This window comes from Atractosteus spatula, chromosome 4 (assembly GCF_055471065.1).
Source record: "Atractosteus spatula isolate fAtrSpa1 chromosome 4, fAtrSpa1.hap1, whole genome shotgun sequence".
Taxonomy (NCBI): domain Eukaryota; kingdom Metazoa; phylum Chordata; class Actinopteri; order Semionotiformes; family Lepisosteidae; genus Atractosteus; species Atractosteus spatula.
In genome coordinates, this window is record NC_142709.1 from 65,044,066 (window position 1) to 65,062,410 (window position 18,345).

At 39.0% G+C, this 18,345-nt stretch overlaps 2 protein-coding genes across 2 annotated transcripts; one reads left to right on the plus strand and one right to left on the minus strand.

Moving 5' to 3' along the window:
* Positions 1 to 11,121, minus strand: lsg1 (large 60S subunit nuclear export GTPase 1). The gene is made up of 14 exons (XM_088914854.1): positions 10,897 to 11,121; positions 9,980 to 10,106; positions 9,358 to 9,478; positions 8,900 to 8,986; positions 8,322 to 8,408; positions 7,815 to 7,875; positions 7,140 to 7,316; positions 6,269 to 6,583; positions 5,909 to 6,010; positions 5,525 to 5,668; positions 4,752 to 4,875; positions 4,315 to 4,394; positions 3,955 to 4,131; positions 1 to 3,226 (listed from the first exon to the last, which is right to left on the minus strand). Exons 1-14 carry the CDS (start codon positions 10,993 to 10,995, stop codon positions 3,053 to 3,055), a joined length of 1,875 nt encoding a protein of 624 aa, XP_088770980.1. The 5' UTR covers positions 10,996 to 11,121; the 3' UTR covers positions 1 to 3,052.
* A 4,723-nt stretch (positions 11,122 to 15,844) lies between these two features.
* On the plus strand, positions 15,845 to 17,897 carry fam43a (family with sequence similarity 43 member A). The gene has a single exon (XM_088913201.1). It carries the CDS (start codon positions 16,056 to 16,058, stop codon positions 17,094 to 17,096), a length of 1,041 nt encoding a protein of 346 aa, XP_088769327.1. The 5' UTR covers positions 15,845 to 16,055; the 3' UTR covers positions 17,097 to 17,897.
* Positions 17,898 to 18,345: the final 448 nt, after the last annotated feature.

Consider the following 18,345-nt stretch of genomic DNA (forward strand, 5'->3'; position numbering starts at 1 on the left):
TTGCATAAAAAAGTTTTTTAATGTAATACTCTCAACATTACACTGTAGTCAAGAAGAACAGGTTATTCACAGCCTCCAAAATCCTGGCTAATTAAACAAGGGTCCTTCTAGTGTAACAATGTCATCATTGTTAAATGGTCCACAGTGACCAACTACAGAACTATTCATTACCTGCATCAAAAATACAGACTCATTGTAACATATTCCAACATATCAAGGTCCTATGGTTAAAGGAGAATTACACCAACAGGGGTTAAATCTGATCACCTGTGCATTCCATGCACTTTCAGAAACCTGCACTTTTCTACGAAATCCAATATTAAGCTTCTTAAGTTTCTCTTCACAGACAAACTCCTATATAGCTCTGTAGTTACTGGTTTATGTCCATGGATTTATTCCACGAGTGCTATTTCTTACATATACTGTTACATATGCAAGAAGCAATAAGGCATATAAAATACCTCATGATTCACTCTTTATACTAAGCCATCTCCTCCATATGACCTTTTGGTGTACTGCCAAAATAAAAGCTCATTAATTCCACAGGTGGCTAAGCATCTAACATATTTTCACCAACAATGCATTTACAGTTGCTAATAGTCCCACTCTTGTCAAGAAGGTCATTTAGAAGCAACCCCTGCTTGATTCAACATTAACCTCATTTATTTTAATTAAATGTATTTTTCTGAGCCAAACTAAGAAAACCTACAAATCCTCTATACAGTAGCCAAATTTGAGACATTTTTGCTAAAGTTATTTACCTGCCTCAAGTATCTCTTACTTCACCTTTACAATGTCCTGTAGCTTATCATGGTAGTTTGCAGTCCTAGATATTTTGTGCCTACTGTAACTGCACTTACCCACAAAATCTTTTAAAACTCTGGGAAACTATATTACAAAACCCTAAAAAATCTCCTGATATATATAAAATAAATGTGTTAAATGAATCATGACAGAACTGCTTGTTTGTTCTTGAGTTTTTCCACGCTCGTGTGTCCTTGCTCTATTTTGATTTTCAGCTTTAAGAGCAACACAAAGAAACTTTAAATTAGAAGTGAAACAGCAGAATGTATGTCAAGGGAATTTCTCAACTGGTTCACATGGAATAGTAAAACATTTCATTTTTTTAAATTAAGTTCCCCTTTCAAAGCAAAACAAACATGGGTCTCTCCCAGCCTGATCCTGAAAAAGCTAATGTATGCTTTTGCCTTTCCCATGTTGGATCTTGATAATGAAGTGTTAGCGGGTGTACTCAAATATATTCTTAACAAGCTGCTATATCTTCAGCACTCGGGTGCTCAAATTTAACTAAAAAACTCAAGTGCAGGATCACATATCTCCTTTTTCAGCTTCCTTGACTGGCTCTCTGTGGATTTTATATATAAAAAAATACTGCTGCTCACCTTTAAGGATTTGGTTCCTGACTACATCTGTGAGCTGTTTTGTCTGTTCTCTTGCTGTGAGGCTGTAGAATGCTTTCTCAGCCCAGACTAGAACTTGCCAGTCAATCTACACTTTCAGGTCCTGTGTTAAAACTCACCATAGTTTAATTGTTAAAGTATACTCTATTAATTTATATTCAGAACTCCAGATACAAACATTCCTTTGTTCCACTATCCATTAAAGCTGTCAACGCAAACGTCAAGGATAAACACAATTTTGACTCTTACAACCTACTTGAGTGCTATATGTTTTGTGATGTGTTATAAATGTTACATGTTGTTATGTGTTATACTGTACATGTGAAATTGAGTGATGTGCAATGTTTTTCTTATTTTTTGTAATATAATGTTTTTTTCTTTTTTTTGTTTGCATTCTATTTAAATGTACAGGAGTGCTGGGTGTCCATAAAAATTTCCCTCAGGGGACAATAAAATCGTATCTTATCATTTGTGCATACTGTATGTGCCTCTGTTGTTTTTGCCTCGTTTTTAATGCAGTGCCTTGAGATGGTATGTCACACAAGGTGTTATAAAGTGATCTAAAAATGACCTTTTGAAACAAAATTGATGTAACCGAATTTTACATTAGATCGAACAAAACAGAATGTCTCTTTTTTATCAGTAGTTCAGTTTGTACCTTGTGTAGCTATAAGTTGTATTTGTAAACTTTATTCTGTGCAATGAGCAAAGCATTGAAGATAATGTTTTAAAAATGTTGCCTTTAGGCACATAAATAATAAAGTGACATGCAGGAATTTTAACCTACATGGAGATAATTAAACACAAGATCATATTGTACTGGATTCCTTTAACATTGTTTAAAAATTCATGGTAAACTGGTCATGTTTATATTCAAAGTTGTCCATAAAATCTCCACTAGAGGTCACTAGTAGCTCGTTTTGAAAAAAAGGCAACATTGAAATCTACCCTTACAATAATGATAAGGCTATCCAATATAAATGTTATTCCAAGTGTATCCAAACTATCTAACTGCTGCAAGACCTAATTACTAACATTTTTTTATGATTAGGTGTCAGTCAAAATACAATTGTACTTCAAATAGCTACAAAAATACATTTTTCAGCAGAGATGATATGAGAACAGAACTCACAAGTGATCCAGGGCTCCGATACTGTAGGGTAATGGTGACTGTCTTGATACGAGTCAAGAATTATAGCAAACCAAGAGATTAAAGACAGAACCAAATGTCCATTATCTTTAAAAACCCCCCAAAAATGCATTGAAACAAGGGTGGGTCGATTCTTTCCAAAATTAAATGTATAATTATATTTTATAATGAAAATTTAAAAAATATCTTAGTATAAAGTCAGTTCTTTGATTATGCTCTGTCACATACTGATACAATAGCCTTTAAAATATTATTAATGATTAAAACCATTAATGGCTCGTGGGTCGTCTTTCCCTTGACAACACCCCAGAACAATTTAATGGCACTTGGTCTAAGATGAATATTATTGCTTTTATTTGGTGGATAATTCATGTTAGTTTATAAACATTTTGTACAAATTACTTCAGACTTAAGAGCCCTGGATAACAATCCTGTTGCTATTCCCAGAGCTCAGCAGTCCTACAGCTGGTGAAGTGAAAGGTCAGGCATCCAGGTGTTTGTTGAGTCTGCGAATCTTTTCTTTCTTGTTTCTATTGCCGTGTTTCTTCCAGGGTTTCCCCACTGCGCTGTCAGCAGATCCCGGCACAGCCGAGATGTTCCCAGGTTTGTAGCCCATCACCGTCCGGACACCTTTCGTTAGTGCACGCACGTTCTCCTGCAAGACGTCACAAACCTTTCTCAATTTCAAGTCGATGCATTGCAACATCCAGAAGATGTTTTCAGAAGTACAAAGCTTTTTTTTTCCCCAAGTGGTTCTTCAGTGAAATAAAGACCCAAAGAGAAAAGCAAAAAGTTTGCAAGTGTGCAATTGAAAATAAAAGATGCTTCTTCAGTCCAATCGCTGCCAATGCAGACTGGAAGATGAAATTCTTGGACCCATGAGCTGCTACCAATCAAATAAGAAGGAACTGCAGAACAGGCTCCTCTCATTTATAACAGATATATTTGTGGTTTTCACTTTATTATATACCTCCAAATTTGAAATCACCACAATTGTTGTTTTCAAGTTTCAGCTCACTGCAGAGGGAGAAACAGGACCTGCAGGAGTGGACCTTTGAAAAGTCAGAGCCTTTAACTCAGTCTTCTTTTGGCACAGTGACTCAAAGGGCAGCTAGGACTGCCAAAGGAACGCTGATGTTACTGTAAGACTGAAAGTTACTGGAGTTGCTATGTCACCCTGCCAACATTACCCACCCTATTCCAGCAGTGCTGTGCCAATCGCCCACTGCCAACTGTACAATACCGGTCACAGTCGGGCAGTGGCATGACCCAGACTTGAACAGGTGACACCTGGGCCGAGAGCACCACCCACTGAGAGCCTCCGGCAAACGTTTCCAATGTTCGTAAAGACAGGAACATGATGAACAAACAACAAGACCTCACCTGATGGAAGAAGTTTTTATCCACCACGTTTTCAATTCGCTTGATTTTTTGCCGTCTGTTTCCTGTCCTTGATGAGCTCTGACTGTTGTCTGCTTCCTGCTTTTGAAACTTGTTGTGTTGAGGCTGAAAGTCCCTGGCATCAATGTGGGGTGGAGGATGACAATACAAAAGCTTCCCCTGATAATTACAAAGAAAACATGTTCATGTGGCAGCTGAAGAGAAAATATTGCCTTCTGGTGCTAAAGCTTCTTTTATGGCATTACACTTCAACAGGATTTCTGCTGCTCAGAATGCATACAACCTACACAAATACATGCATAAAGAGTAAAACTTGTGTCCTACAAGACAAGGGTAACTTACATTGACGTAATCCTTTAGGATGTATCGAGCTGACCGGGGCTGGTCTGGCTGTCCATGAGCAGTCATAAACCCCCTCATATCTGACAAGGCACAAAAGGGAAAATAAATATTAATTGTAAGAGACACTATTAGTATTTGTAACTTTTCTCCTTAAAATATTTTAAATACTAGAGTCTTTGTGCTCATTTAAACTAAAGAAACACAAAGTAATCTTTAAGTCTTCCAAAGGAACAAATTTTAAGGCACAGTGTCCATTTTATTACATAGAAACATTATGCACCGAAAAATATCGACCAATATTTCTTGTCAATCAAGACAAAGCAATCATAAAAGACAAGGTCAACTTGAGAAAAGCCATTTTGGAGTGAAAAACCTTGATAAAGCAATCGGTTTACAGCATTTCCAGCCTACAAAATACAACAGAATCGGGATCTTACAGCCATAAGCCACCAGCAGCTCCTCAGCCGTGGGTGGGCGGTCTGGGTCTTCCCCCTCTTGAGGGAGGGTGATGTTGATCCCATAGGTGGCCTCCAGGACGTGGCGTGGTACATGCTGACACACTTGTAACAGTTAAGGTCCTCCAGCACACACACACTGCCCCTGTCAAACTGATTCCTGACTTTGAGAACACAGAAACAACACCTCCTGGAAGAGCACACGTAGCAAGGAGTGCGAGGGCAAACTGAAGCCGACTTGGTAACATCTTTTAAAACAACACTAGCAGCGCTATATTAAATTTAGTGCTGCAAGTTCTTTTTTTTTTGCGTGTTGTGTTTACATACAGGAATAAAGAAGTGCCGGCAGACTCCTCCAACCCAAGCACGCATAGAAAGCTAACTGACTTTTGACATGCTTCAGGCAACATGTGGGATGTTTGCTCTTTCATGTCATCACCACAAGCCCGCAGGCACCCAGGAAGTAGCAGGGGTTTCCCTTTCACCTGCAGCCATGACAGCCGTCGCAGCCCACATGCCGCTTACCTGGGGAATCCCAGACACAGTCGGCGAGAGACGTGACCTAGGCTCGAACCAGCAATGTTTTATTTCTAAAGCATGTCCTACGTGTGCCCAAATGCCACAGTAAAATGGGTACCCGGAAAAGCTATCGCTGCAAGAAATTCCGTTCCGAGAGTTCTGTCACACAGTTAACATTATCTCCGCCACGGCAGTATTACTGCACTGTACTGCAGTGTTTCACTCAGAAAGGATATCAAAGAGATGGGTGGCACATGGTCTCTCATCTGGTCAATGGGCAGGATCCCAGCACATATCATCTCAGCTTTGGTGGACACAAAAGAAGGCATGACCAGCCCAGGGCAGTCACATAGACACAGGCCAGGCTCCACAAAGAGAGTCTGGAACAGAAGAGCAATCACTGCCTCATCAGCGGTAGCCTTTACCTCATTATATGTTTCCATATGTATTATTAAACCTAAGTTAATCTTCATTAATAAACATTTGTAATAATAAAGCTAAATAGAAATCAATAACGCAAGAAAATGGCACAAAAGAGGGCTGATATTCGTATTGAACGCATAATGAAAGTGTTTAATCTTCCAGATAAAACCCTTAAACAACTGAAACACAGTAATTACCTGAAAGTGCTTTGTATGTCCAGGAGTGGCCGAAACAGAAACTTTCTTATTTCGGAGAATGGTGTTGATAGTTGAACTCTTCCCAACATTAGGATACCCCACCTTTTTCACAGAAAAGAACAGAGAACAGGCCTAGAAATCTTTTGCCAAAACCAGAGGAGGACTGACTATGGGCTGTTTTCATAGATAAGCATGCTCAATGCGTCATCTCAGACTATTTATTACTGACTGTCACTGCAAGTACAGGCAACAGTCTGGCAAATGTTTTATTGAAGGAAACAGAATATTTAGGAAGGCTTTTTGTAACCATTATATTTTTTTTCGTACAAATGTAACTGCAGTTTTCCAAGAAACACTTACCAAACCCACAGTAATCTGTCCCTCCTTGATGCTGGTCCCAGTGTGTGTTGATTTACAGATGTCCAGCAGCTGGTCTCTGCGCAGCAGACGGCTGGAGTTCTGGATTGCTTTCCTTTGAGAGGTTTCAGTGTGGGAGGACACAGTCTCGCTGTCCTGCTCAGGGGAGTCGGAGTCTTCGGAGCAGGTCTGCCAGTCTCCTTCCTCCACACAGTCCTCAAATGTCTCCCCGTCCTCCTCTTCCTCCGCTTCATCCTCACCCACCTCTCCTCCCTCGCCGTCACTTGGCTCTTCCTCGAGCCCATCAAGCTCCTCACCCTACAGGAAATATCAAACGCGCTGTACCCAAGTCCTTCGTACCTGAGCTGTCCGTTGTCAGTTGATTTGGAATGCACATGAATCTAGATTTATAGCGCACTGGGTGTGCATAATATTCTAACATATAAAATAAAAACCTCTCAGATGTGCTTTGGCGTTTCAGAGTAAAACTAACAGCATAGAATTTCTAACCTTATTTTAATTAGAGCAATATTAAGCACTGTGGCTTAGCGTACTTTAATGATTTCCTGGTTCGGTTCCCCCTGTAAATGGGATTTGGGCATGGTGTAACCAAAACAATTTTTTTATCACCTGCCATAAATCTCAACAGGACTTAAAAACAAATACTAAACAGTCGGCGTTGCGGGCAGTCTCAGAAATTAAAGAAAGGGTATATTTTAGCAAGTTACTCGTTTCATTATAATTGTAGCAAGATCTTTGCTAAAAGAGGAAGACTCCTTGTATTGAAAGTTCCCTCTCTCTCAACCGTTCTGCAAATTCCTCCTCTGTGTGTAAAAGGCCAAAGAAACACGCCAAGCCGCTGTGAGCCTGGTACCTTCTCTTCGGCGTCTAGCCGGGCCCCCTCAGCCAGGGCGGACCAGAACACGGCCCTGATTCCCTGTCTCTCGAAGTATCTGGCCCAGGCGCTGCGCTGCTCTCGAGTCAGCAGGTCCGCCTTGTTAATCAGCAGCATGTTCTCCTTCTCCCCCGACACCTCCTTCACATAGCTTTCCTGCAAGAGCCGAGTGACATTGAAGCGCCTGCCTGCTCACCGTGTCAGGGACACAATGGCTGGAGCCTTTAAGAGGAGATAACGACTACACACAAACAGTGTTTACAAAGCAATCGGAATGGTTCTAATAACCATGTCGGTCTTTGTGCTTGACAGCGCATAAAGAGGTCAGCTCTAAGCAACATCAACAATCAATCAACAAAAGAAAAAGAAGGTTAGACTGGCAGCAATCTTTCAAAAAAAGTTGGATGCTTGCAAAACATATTATGAAAAGATTACAAACGATAAATATTAAAAAGAACAGCTGTATCTAGTACATTTAGTTCACTGTATTCTAATGTCACAGCTTTTCAGAGAAGAGTTGGTTATGTGAGTCTAATCATCGAATTGTTGTACATTATGAAAACATAAGATACAATACTACAATTTATCACGATTTCTATTCATGATTTTGATCTGTAGAGAACATGAAATCATTCAACATTTCTGTGAACTCACCAGATCAAGGCATCGGAATAGCAAAGGGTTTCGGGCATCAACAATCTGAACCACAACATCACTGGAAAACAAAGCCACGTGCCGATCGGTAAAAACATCAAAACACAGAGCTCGGAAAACCACCAAAAAATACAAAAAACACATTTGCTTTGTGAAACACATCTTCAAAAAAGAAAAATGTACATAAAAGGGTTGATCGATATGCAAAATAAATTAATATCCAAAATACATACAGTACACATAATGTAGAGCATTTTTGAGACATGTTTTTATTTATTTCCAGACAAGAACAATTCTGGGGTTTCTCCATTACTGAAAACAAAAACAGTTTTCTGTTGAAAATTAGGTATTAATAAATACCTCAAACATTAATTGGCAATGCTTTATTACATAGGAAAAGCATAGTACACTTTCTTTTATTTTGCAGGTAAGACTCAGGTGGTCCATTAATACTCCAGAGCCATACAGATGAAAGGGCAAACATACACCACGTGAGACTAACTGTACCTTCTCTCAATCACTCTCCATAGCTGGCGCCAGAAGTCCAGATTCCGCTCAAAAGGAGTAAGAATCAATTTCTGCTCCTCTTCTAGCCTTAAAATAAGTAGCCAATAAAAGAAAATGTCAGCATTCTGTAATACTGGGTTAAAGATATTTCATGGTATTGACAGAAACGAAACAACATGTTCAAACTAATCATCAAAGCCCAACAGGCAAATACAATGAAGTGATCCATTCCTCCCTCTAAATCAACAAAAAGTGGTCATTCTGAAGCCTAAAAATAAAACTAGCAGGACACATTCTCTACTCGTAATTTCTTATGCACTCTTTTTTTGAATTGTGAAACCTGAAAAAAAAAACCTTTGAAAGAAACAAAAGAAGAATCCTTTAACAAAAGGTAAAATGATATATGTGTGTTACAGTGACATGAATCATCATCAAATACAATGTTCCAAAAATGGACTCAGTAGACGTGAAGCAATTGCCTTATGAAAGACAAAGTTAACAGCACTAAGCAAGAATGCTGGAACCACTGAACATTAAACAGTATTAGACGAGATTCACGGATGTGTGGAGGTGCTCACTGGGCCAGCTGCCGCCTCCACTCTAGAAAGTTGTTTCTCTCTGCCTGCTGCAGAGCCTCTGCAGTCGTATTCTCATCCCAGTGTGGTCTGAAACAGGAAGGAAACAACCGGTTAGTACTAGAAGATCTCAGTGTCAAGCTAACTAAAAATAGGGTTATTTTTAGTATTTCTATCATTATGACAAGAAACGCATGCTTATAACCAGTTTACCAGTGGAGAATAACATAGTTCATTATGAAGGTTTTCTTTGGCCACGCTCACATGTATGAGTCGGAGACCTGACAGTGGGCAAAACAACAGACACCTGTATCACTTTTGGTCTAAATGCAGGACAATGAATTAATTCACTAGATGAGGTGCAAAAAAGGACTTCCCGAAGTCCATAAAAACTATATATTTGTAAAGACAATGAATGCTTTAGAGTCATTCGTGTCAGTCAACTAGTGTGGCTGACTTACCTGCGAGGTATTCTGAGAAACTGCTTGTTCTCTTCATGAAGCTTTTTAATCCTCTTGCTCTCTTCTGGTGTCAGTAAGCCTGTTCTGGCTTCAGCAGGAACAAACTTGATGTTGAGCTTTTCTGAAAAGCCAAGATACAGCAATTATGTCAGAAGGCAAACAACACACTCTTATAGTCTGCCAATAAAATCATTGTCCATTACTCTGAGCTCACCAGACTATAATAGGCTACAATTTGGGGAGTATGAACACTCCAGCTTTCTCACACTTTCAAAAGTGACGTGACACGTTAATAAGAGTTGTTAAAAAGCAGCTTAAACCAACTAGGGAACAAGTAATAGGTTTATTCCATGGTGAAAAAAGAAGAAAGAAAACACAACATTTCGGCTGTGGAGCCTTCTTTGGCTCACACCTGAAGAAGGCTCCACAGCCAAAACGTTGTGTTTTCCTTCTTCTCTTTTCAGCATGGAATAAACCTATTACTTGTTCCTTTGCAGCCTACGCATGCTGACGCAGCTACCCACCTGAACTACTTAAACCAACTTAGTTCACTATGATTTTAGGATTTGAAATAATCAAACCATGTTTTGTGTCCCCCTAGAAAATATTGTCCGTTCTTTACCTGCAACAAACTCTGTTCCGGCTAGCTCAGCTGTAGCTAAGAATTCATCCAGAGAGCTCTGCTCTGTGACTGACTGCAGGTTCAGACGGCCCCAGTCGTACCCATCGTTCAGTTCACTGGTGTGGAGCTGTAAAGGAAACAATATGATCTTGTTACGTTAACACAAACAGCACTTCTTCCATCATGCACTGCATAGTTACCGCAGATCCTCGCTACTCGCACCGCTCAGACAAATCTGACTGTTTTATTAAACCAAGAAGCACATTAAAAGGAGGAAAAATGTCCAACAGAGGCTGTACTGTACGTCCTCCTTTCTTGAAGTTGAAATCAAAGCTGAGTCACAGAGTGGGGCCTTTTGTTGACATTTTTTGACATCAAGAACATCGAATTATTTTAAAAATTCCTAGTGTACGTACATTACCGAATGCAATTCCCAGACTCCAAGAATCCCTAAGATACCTTTCAGTTTCTTCTAATTGAAATGATTTGTTTTCTCTGGACATTTTTACCCGAAGCATCCCATTCATACAGCTCGATATTTTACGATGTGTGTGAAGTACCTTTGCTCAGGAACACACCTGCAGTGTCTCCCCTTTGATTTTAACCCACAGTCTCCCAGTTACAACTGCAGAATCCTAAACCACCTCACACAGCTGTTTTAGGGAAGAAAATCTCCACCATCGCCATCTCCGTCTTTTCGTTTTTCAAGTGTCACCCTGCTAGTCACTTTAAATGCAGAACCAAACACCATTTCCAGAAAACAATTAACAAAAACCATTCTAAAATGCTATTGTACACATACAAAACTAAAATTATATGAACCATTAGAAGCAGTACTTGTATTTTTTCCTGATTGTTATGCTCGTCAAGGACTTTTAATCACTTCGAGTTATTTATTAATAATGAATGTGGAGTACCCAGGAATCAGCTCTGTTGCCCCGACCTGCCAGTTGCCTCTCCTTTATTAAAGCCCTGCCTAATCCAGCGCCTCCGCCGCCAGTTTTCTTCTTTCCCATTTTCGCAAGTTCACATTAACTTTTTTTAAAAAAACAACAATTTTCTGAACACGATCCAGTCCGGAGTTCTTCAAGCACAGCAGCAACAGCGCCTTCCAAAATGACCATGTGAGCACTGTTGTCATCAGGAAGGAAACGGCTTGGAACAATCTACTTTCTCGAACAATAATGTAAACTTATAACTTTATGGGGGGAAAAAACAAATGAAATAAAACATTAAAAATGATCACCTAAAAATCGCATGTTTAAAGACCATTTGGATTATCAGAACGTATAATAAATGCAAAATATATTTAAAAATTTAAACAAATGTAGCCTTCTGAGTGTATTGGTACATTCCAGATTTCCTACAAATAAACGCTCGTGTAAAACAGCGACAGCGAGTGATAGTTCCCAAATCACATTATAATGCTCATACAGTAGTTGTGACATACTGGAATTTTAGTCGTACAATTGTGCAGGCTGTAAGTTATCTTTCTCGTTAAAGCGAAAATCTTTTGCTCATCACGCTACGAAGCAACGATTCTGTTATTTCAAGAATAGCACTTGTTTTCAAAGGAAAAATTCTCTATTTTAATAATAAACATTTAAAACAGAACGGGGAAAACTCAAATTTGTGATACGTCGTGGGTCAGTTAAGCCATGAATAAAATGTATTTTAGCAATTTATTTGATTGTTTTTTTTTCATTATAAATTTTGTTTTTTAAATTTCAATTTAGATTTCTTAAAGAAACAGACAATTGTAATTATATTCTTCCCAAACCAGGCTTCTCAGTGTTAATTCCCCAAGAGATGTTATCTTCACAGACTTTACAGAAATTATATCTTCATAGAAAAACTCTAAAAATGGGCTATGAGGATAACATAGAAACCTTATTCAGCTGTAATTTCGTGGATATGGACTCACATAAGCAGATATTTACGGTACAATAAAGAATGCAACAGAATAATAAAACACGATATATAAAAGTTGGTTCCCAATTTCAACAATAGTGTTAAAATTTGCTGTGCCTAGCCTTTATAGATGAGAAAAGGTAGACCTCAATTTCAACCCATTGTTTTGAAGTGATTAATTATTTTAAAAGCAAAACAATTTTGTGGCATTATTTATGATGGCTGGCACCATGGGCTCTTGGGTTCTGAAGTTCTCCCTGTAATTTTGTAGATTTTGGCAAATTGCTCTCACTAGTTTCATCCCACAGTTCAAAAACATGATGTCTAGGTTAACCGGCATGACTACATTTTTCCATGTGCGTTTGTTTGTTGTGCACCCTGTGATGGACTAACATACTGTGCCCATTGCCTGCTGAATTAGGCTCCTGGCGCACCACAATCCTGTATAGGATTTACTGATTACTGAAAATGTATCCAAGGATGTATAAATAGACAGTTACTATTTTCAACCTCTTGGATCAAACAATTAAAAGGTAGTTGGCCTTACGTTACTGTGCAATCCAGGATAACAGTCTACACCATTTCTTGAGGGAGCTCTGTGTAAATACCGAAGACAAGACCAGTTGTACAAGATTGCAAAGATAACTCAAGTGAATTAAAAATTAGGTCACAAAGTTGTGAAAGGTAAAGCACAGGTAATAGCAAACACAAGGCTAAATAATTTCAGATACTTTCCCTGATCTCTTTAGTTTCACTCTGCTCTATATGAACATTTTTGCTACTGCCACCATACTCAAGATGCTTCAAAAAGTAGATAAAGAGTTTTATGCCTGGGATTGCCTTGTTCGAAAATAAAGGCTCTTGATTTAGAGAGACAATGGTTGTTCAAAGCAGTAAGGATTTGTGTTATCCTATTAATTCTGATACCCTGGCCACCTACAGGACAGCAGCTGTTTAATGAAGTACATTTGCTAGCCAAAACCTTATCATGCTTTTAAAAAACAAAATTGTTGTGTGGACTCTCTGTCTATAAAAATGTTAGATCCAAGTTCAAGTTCTAAAAGAAAAATACAAAGATATGGTACTATCCTCTACCATCCAAAGTAGTAAAACCTACTCTTTGCTCCATTTTTTGGTGTGGCATTTTCTTTAAGACCGAAAAAAGCTAGGATGCACACATACTTTGTGTGTATGTTTTACAAGTAGCTCTCTCTTGTAATCCCTTACAATACAGGACGTATTGCAAATGACATTTTATTTAGTATCGTTTGAGTTTACGGAATAACTGCAGCAAAGAAATATGTGAGATTCCCGGTAATTTCATTGTGCATTTGTAAGAGCCTGACACTTTATTTGAAACTTGTGATCCTACACACCTGCTAAAGATAAACCTTTTATTGAAAGGACAAACCTAGTCCCGGAAAAGGCACTGCAAAACAAAACGACTCATTTCTGAAACTGACATTGTCAGATGAATGTCACACATTTCACAGATCATGCAGATAGTTTATTTTGCAGCCAGTCCTGTGTAAAATCTAGACAAAAAGATAATGCCTACATCCGATATTTGTCAGTGTGTCAGTTTAAAATATATCACACTCCCTCCCCCACTTTCCATATCAGTCACTTCTAGAGGCCGGCTCGGAAACAATTTTTAGTAAACAAGTCTGCGTGGTAGAGGAAGGATGCACCTTAGTGGAAAAAAGAAAAGAAAAAACATTTTCCTGTGTTTGTGGCCTACTTAATGAGAAATGGTGAGGAATCCCATAACAGCACCAGAATAAAAGGGTTCATATTTTTTGGTCTTAGCCAGGTCACACCATTTGTGTGATTTTAACACTGAATAAGCAAGGGTTGGGTGGTTCAAATATTATACAAATATTAAGTCACAAATAAGGTTGGACCTGATTAATATTTTATTTGCTTAGGCTGTAAGGATGGAATCAGACCTTGAGGGCAAGACAATCACTAACATCTCTGCTGGGTATTATTACAATGTATTTTTATAAGGAAATGAGTATCACAAGTAGCAGTTTGTCTAATTTCCGCTTCTGTTTTTTTGATTCCCCATCCACTGATATGCATCAGTGCTAGTACGCTGTTCGTCATCTGCATATCCTTTTCAAATCCATAAATGCTCTTCCAGAAATCAATGTGTCTGCCAATGAATCCATGACAAGCACTTGTCAAACACATTCGTCATGGTGTATGGGGCTTCTCTGTGAACTGTACTTCTCTGTGCCACTGCAATACCAGAATTTCGGATTCGACAAGTGAAACATTTAAAAATATCCTATTTAGCGTACAATGCATATGTCATGTTTGCAATAGGTACAGTTTATGTATTTTGAATGCACCTATCTCTAATAAGACTTACTGTCAATATTTAGAGTGAATCGTTTAAAAAACTAAACGATGTGTCTTGAAGGTTAAAGACAACAGCCTGCAGCCCAGGTCATGCTCTAGTTTAAGTCTTCTACAATTAGATTAAATCTTCTTATGCCACGGGTGAGTTCCCTGAGTTGCCCTGAGCAGAAATCGCAAGGTCCCTTGTTATGTCACACATGTGTTTCCTATGAAAATGATACGGCTGCCTGTCTGGGCTGTTACTTTCAGACTGCAGTTCTTGCGATGCCAGTTGTTAAGAAATTTGATCTCTTTCCCTAGTGCTTGCTGAAGATTAAAGCAGAGAACAATAGTGGCAGGTATCTTCCAAACATGCAGAGGTACAGTGTAGTTTGTTTGTACCTGGGGCCATCTAAAACATAAGTCAAAACGCTATTTCAAGTGGAAAGGAAATACTTTCAGAGATTTATTAAATTATTAGACTATTATAAACATGCAAGAAATATGCATGCTTATACATGTTTACTCGTGTGTTAACTGCCCTGATGTGGTCATCAGAACTTAAAAGCTTTCTTTGTCAGCATTTACACAGGAAGTTGCAGTGATTTCTGGTGTAAAACATGTTTCCCGTTCTTGATCTCCGCAATTTTTTTTTAAGTTATGTGTGAGAGAATCTTTTTGTAAAATCAGAAATGGAGACAGATCCATTAGAAATGTCCATCCTCAGATCAGGACTAAATGTGTGCCAAATAACACATTAAAGGAATCCGAGACGTTTACAGTTTGCATTTTAAAAGCTTTCGAAGTGTGCGTTGTTGTTTTAAATAAATGTTATGATATAATTCATTTTTTCCTAAATCAATGGGTTTTTGTGTGACACCGGTTTAAAGCCATTAAGCCAACCCTGACTTGCATTCAGCTTTTCTTGTAATAGTCTTTCCAACAGGTGGCGGTATTTAACAATTTTGCAAAAAATTGTCGATATCATGTGTTTAAACCCAAATCAAGTATGATTAAACATCATAAAAAGATTTAAAGTAATACAATCGTTGGTAAAAAGAAACAGTTTACGACTATGTGATGTTTTTTAGACCTTTTTGATTTTTAAAATCAACTCATTACCCCCAAACTATATTTAATACAAACACTTAATCTCACACATTTTAACATGTTATATTGCAGACTGGCATGTGTTGTCCTATGTTATGTGCTATAGTTTTATTACTTTTAATTCCGTCTGTGTGGGAATATACAATATTTCGCAATCCGTTAATTGATTTGTTACGCCTATTTTTATCTGACGTTTTCTTTTAAGAAATTAGGTTATTGCACATCTTCCTTTGTCTAATTTCTCTACGTTTTTCCTTACATGAAAACCAATCGAAATGCTATAGAACATAAATGTAATGCCTTGTTTGCTGAGAAACACTGCCGTATGTTAACCATGTTAACCAGAACACCGTTGTTAGTGAAATACAGCTACCCCTTTAAGAGAAAGTGCTTCAGTTCTCTGGGTAGGAGTTTATCCGTCCTTCGTCTCCCCTGCACTTTTCAGAAAAATGGTTCAACCCAGTGTATATTTACAGCTGATCTCATTCTGATTACCATGAACGTACACAGATAAACTCGGAGAGTGGCAGAAGAGTGAGAGAGAGGAGCAATTATTTGCGATCTTTCTGAACAACACGGATGAAAAAATAGCTTTTGCCACGGCACTAACTCATAAGTAAATGACACAAGACAGGATAACGATAAATCGTAGGTGCAATAAACGAGTTTACAGTTGTCTTTGTAGCGGTTTACGACATTCAGCCATATAATGCTGCCTTGGAAGAAGAACAAATTCGACTTGATTGAGGAAGATAAGCAGTCGAAGCAAAAAGGCTATGCCGTGAGTCTGAACTATTCTGCTCTTACGTCCTTCGCCAAATCCTGCCCGGAGAGTGCACTGAACAGAGTTGGGAGCATGTTCAAATCAAAGAGGAAAAAAGTTAAAATTACTAGCGAGGACCCCACTTACACTGTGCTTTATTTGGGGAACGCCACCACCATACAGTCGAAAGGAGATGGGTGCACAGATGTGGCAGTCGGCAAGATCTGGACCAAAAGCGAGATGGGCAAAAACGGTACCAAGATGAAGCTCACCATCAGCTCGCAAGGCATCCGAATGGTGCATGTGGACGACAAGGCAAGGAGACCGGGACACTTGTATTTGCTGCACCGGATAACCTACTGTGTGGCCGACCCTAGGCTACCCAAGATTTTCGCTTGGATCTATAGGCACGAAATGAAACACAAAGCGGTGATGCTCAGGTGCCACGCAGTGCTGGTCTCCAAGCCCGAAAAGGCGAAAGCGATGGCGCTTTTGCTGTACCAGACCTCGGCGACAGCGCTGGCCGAGTTCAAAAGGCTGAAGCGACGGGACGATGCGCGACACCAGCAGCAGCAGCTCATAGGCGAGCAAACGATTCCTTTGGTGCCTCTGAGAAAGCTCTTGAACGGACAGTGTTATTACAAGCCCCCGGTGGAGCGCAGTCGGAGCGCACCGAAACTGGGGTCCATCACGGAGGACCTGTTGGGGGAGGAAGAGGAGGAGAAAGCCATGCACTTCGAGTGCGAGGACATTCTCGACACGGACGACGATTGCTTGGGCAGCGGCAAACAAGAACTTTCCCAAATTATCAACGACCTTGGGGAAATGTGCATCGGAAACGATGTTCAGACCCTGAAAGCCGACCTGCGGGTGACTAGGTTGCTCTCCGGCGAAAGCACGGGGAGCGAGTCTTCGATAGAAAGTAACCAAGAACCCAACTCTATTTCCAACGGCTTCGAGGAAGTCAAAGCGCAGGAGATTGGGTGACTGACTCTTATTCCTTTTCCTAACTAACAGAAGTGTCTCCACTACAGACCATTATATTTTATTTTGCTTCTGTGCTGTCCTTCAAACGGGGGTATACCTGTAGCATTGTGCCTCTTCATCCAGTCGACTTGAAAGGATAGTTGAAAGAAAAAAAGGAAAGGTATGTGTGATGATTTGCACGAAACACTACAGCAATTCGTGAGACTGATTAAAAGAAATATAGTATGGGCTCGTAAGAGACTTTAGAAGCTTAAACCGTACAGATGACACGAAGTGCGGACCCATGTTGTTCTGGGTAATTTTGTAAACATTACTCCGGTCTCTGTTCGCTGCAAGATGAATTGTATTTAATCTGCATCTGTTTACCTAGACCTGTTTCCCTTGAACAAATGCCAAATTCCTTAAATAACTGTCTTGGGGAAAAAAAACTCGCAGTTACTAAATATAATTCTCAACTGATCCTTTAATGGGGAAGTTAACTACTACGTTCACCATTCAGGACATTCCGTTTGTATTATTATTTTTTTGTTGCACTGTTGGTGGAATTCTTGAGTGTTAGTATATGTACATTGTGTTGTCCTCCTCATAAATGTTCTTATAAACATATGTTATATCTTTGCTGTGCAAAAGGAAAAATACCCTAAAGTATTAAGTTGTACATAGTAAATTCATAGCGTATAAAATATTTGTTATTTTTTAAAGAGGAAAACGTGTTATGTTTTCTGTTAACCTCACCAAAATAAAAATAAAGCTTACAGATGTGGCACACGCCTTGTGAAAATGCACAAAATGTTATTTGAAGTAGTTGCCTTGTCTTCCTGGAGTGTGTTACTTTTCACAGCTTGTACACCAAAAGTAGTTTTAAACATTAAATTCATGGGAAAAAATGTAAACAATTTATACTATTTCAGAAAAAGTGCAATCAAACAGATATGCATTTGAGAGAAGGAATGCATTCCAACAATGTTCATATATTAAGCTGTTTTTTAAACAAAAGTAATAAATGATACTGTCAATGTAAAAAAAAAAACATATTATACACTAGTTACACTTTCATGTACATGTCCTAATGAATTATTGAGTTGTGTTTGCACCCAGAATACCCCCCCCCATCCTCCCCCTTGCAGCTAAAAGCACATGAAGGGGTAATACAGCCACATCAATGAGCAGAAATTAGAATGATTGTCAGGAATTGCTTGCAAGTTCTGCTGCCATACAATATTTACATAGATTTGATTAGCTTGATTTC

Excerpts from the sequence above, each read along its gene's own strand:
- lsg1 (XM_088914854.1), bottom strand. The coding sequence starts at position 10,995 with ATGGGAAAGAAGAAAACTGGCGGCGGAGGCGCTGGATTAGGCAGGGCT. Across the intron at positions 7,876-8,321 it reads TGGAGAGTGATTGAGAGAAG|TGATGTTGTGGTTCAGATTG; the intron begins GTACAGTTAGTC and ends TTTGTTTTCCAG. Across the intron at positions 5,669-5,908 it reads GACATACAAAGCACTTTCAG|ACTCTCTTTGTGGAGCCTGG; the intron begins GTAATTACTGTG and ends CTTCTGTTCCAG.
- fam43a (XM_088913201.1), top strand. The coding sequence starts at position 16,056 with ATGCTGCCTTGGAAGAAGAACAAATTCGACTTGATTGAGGAAGATAAG.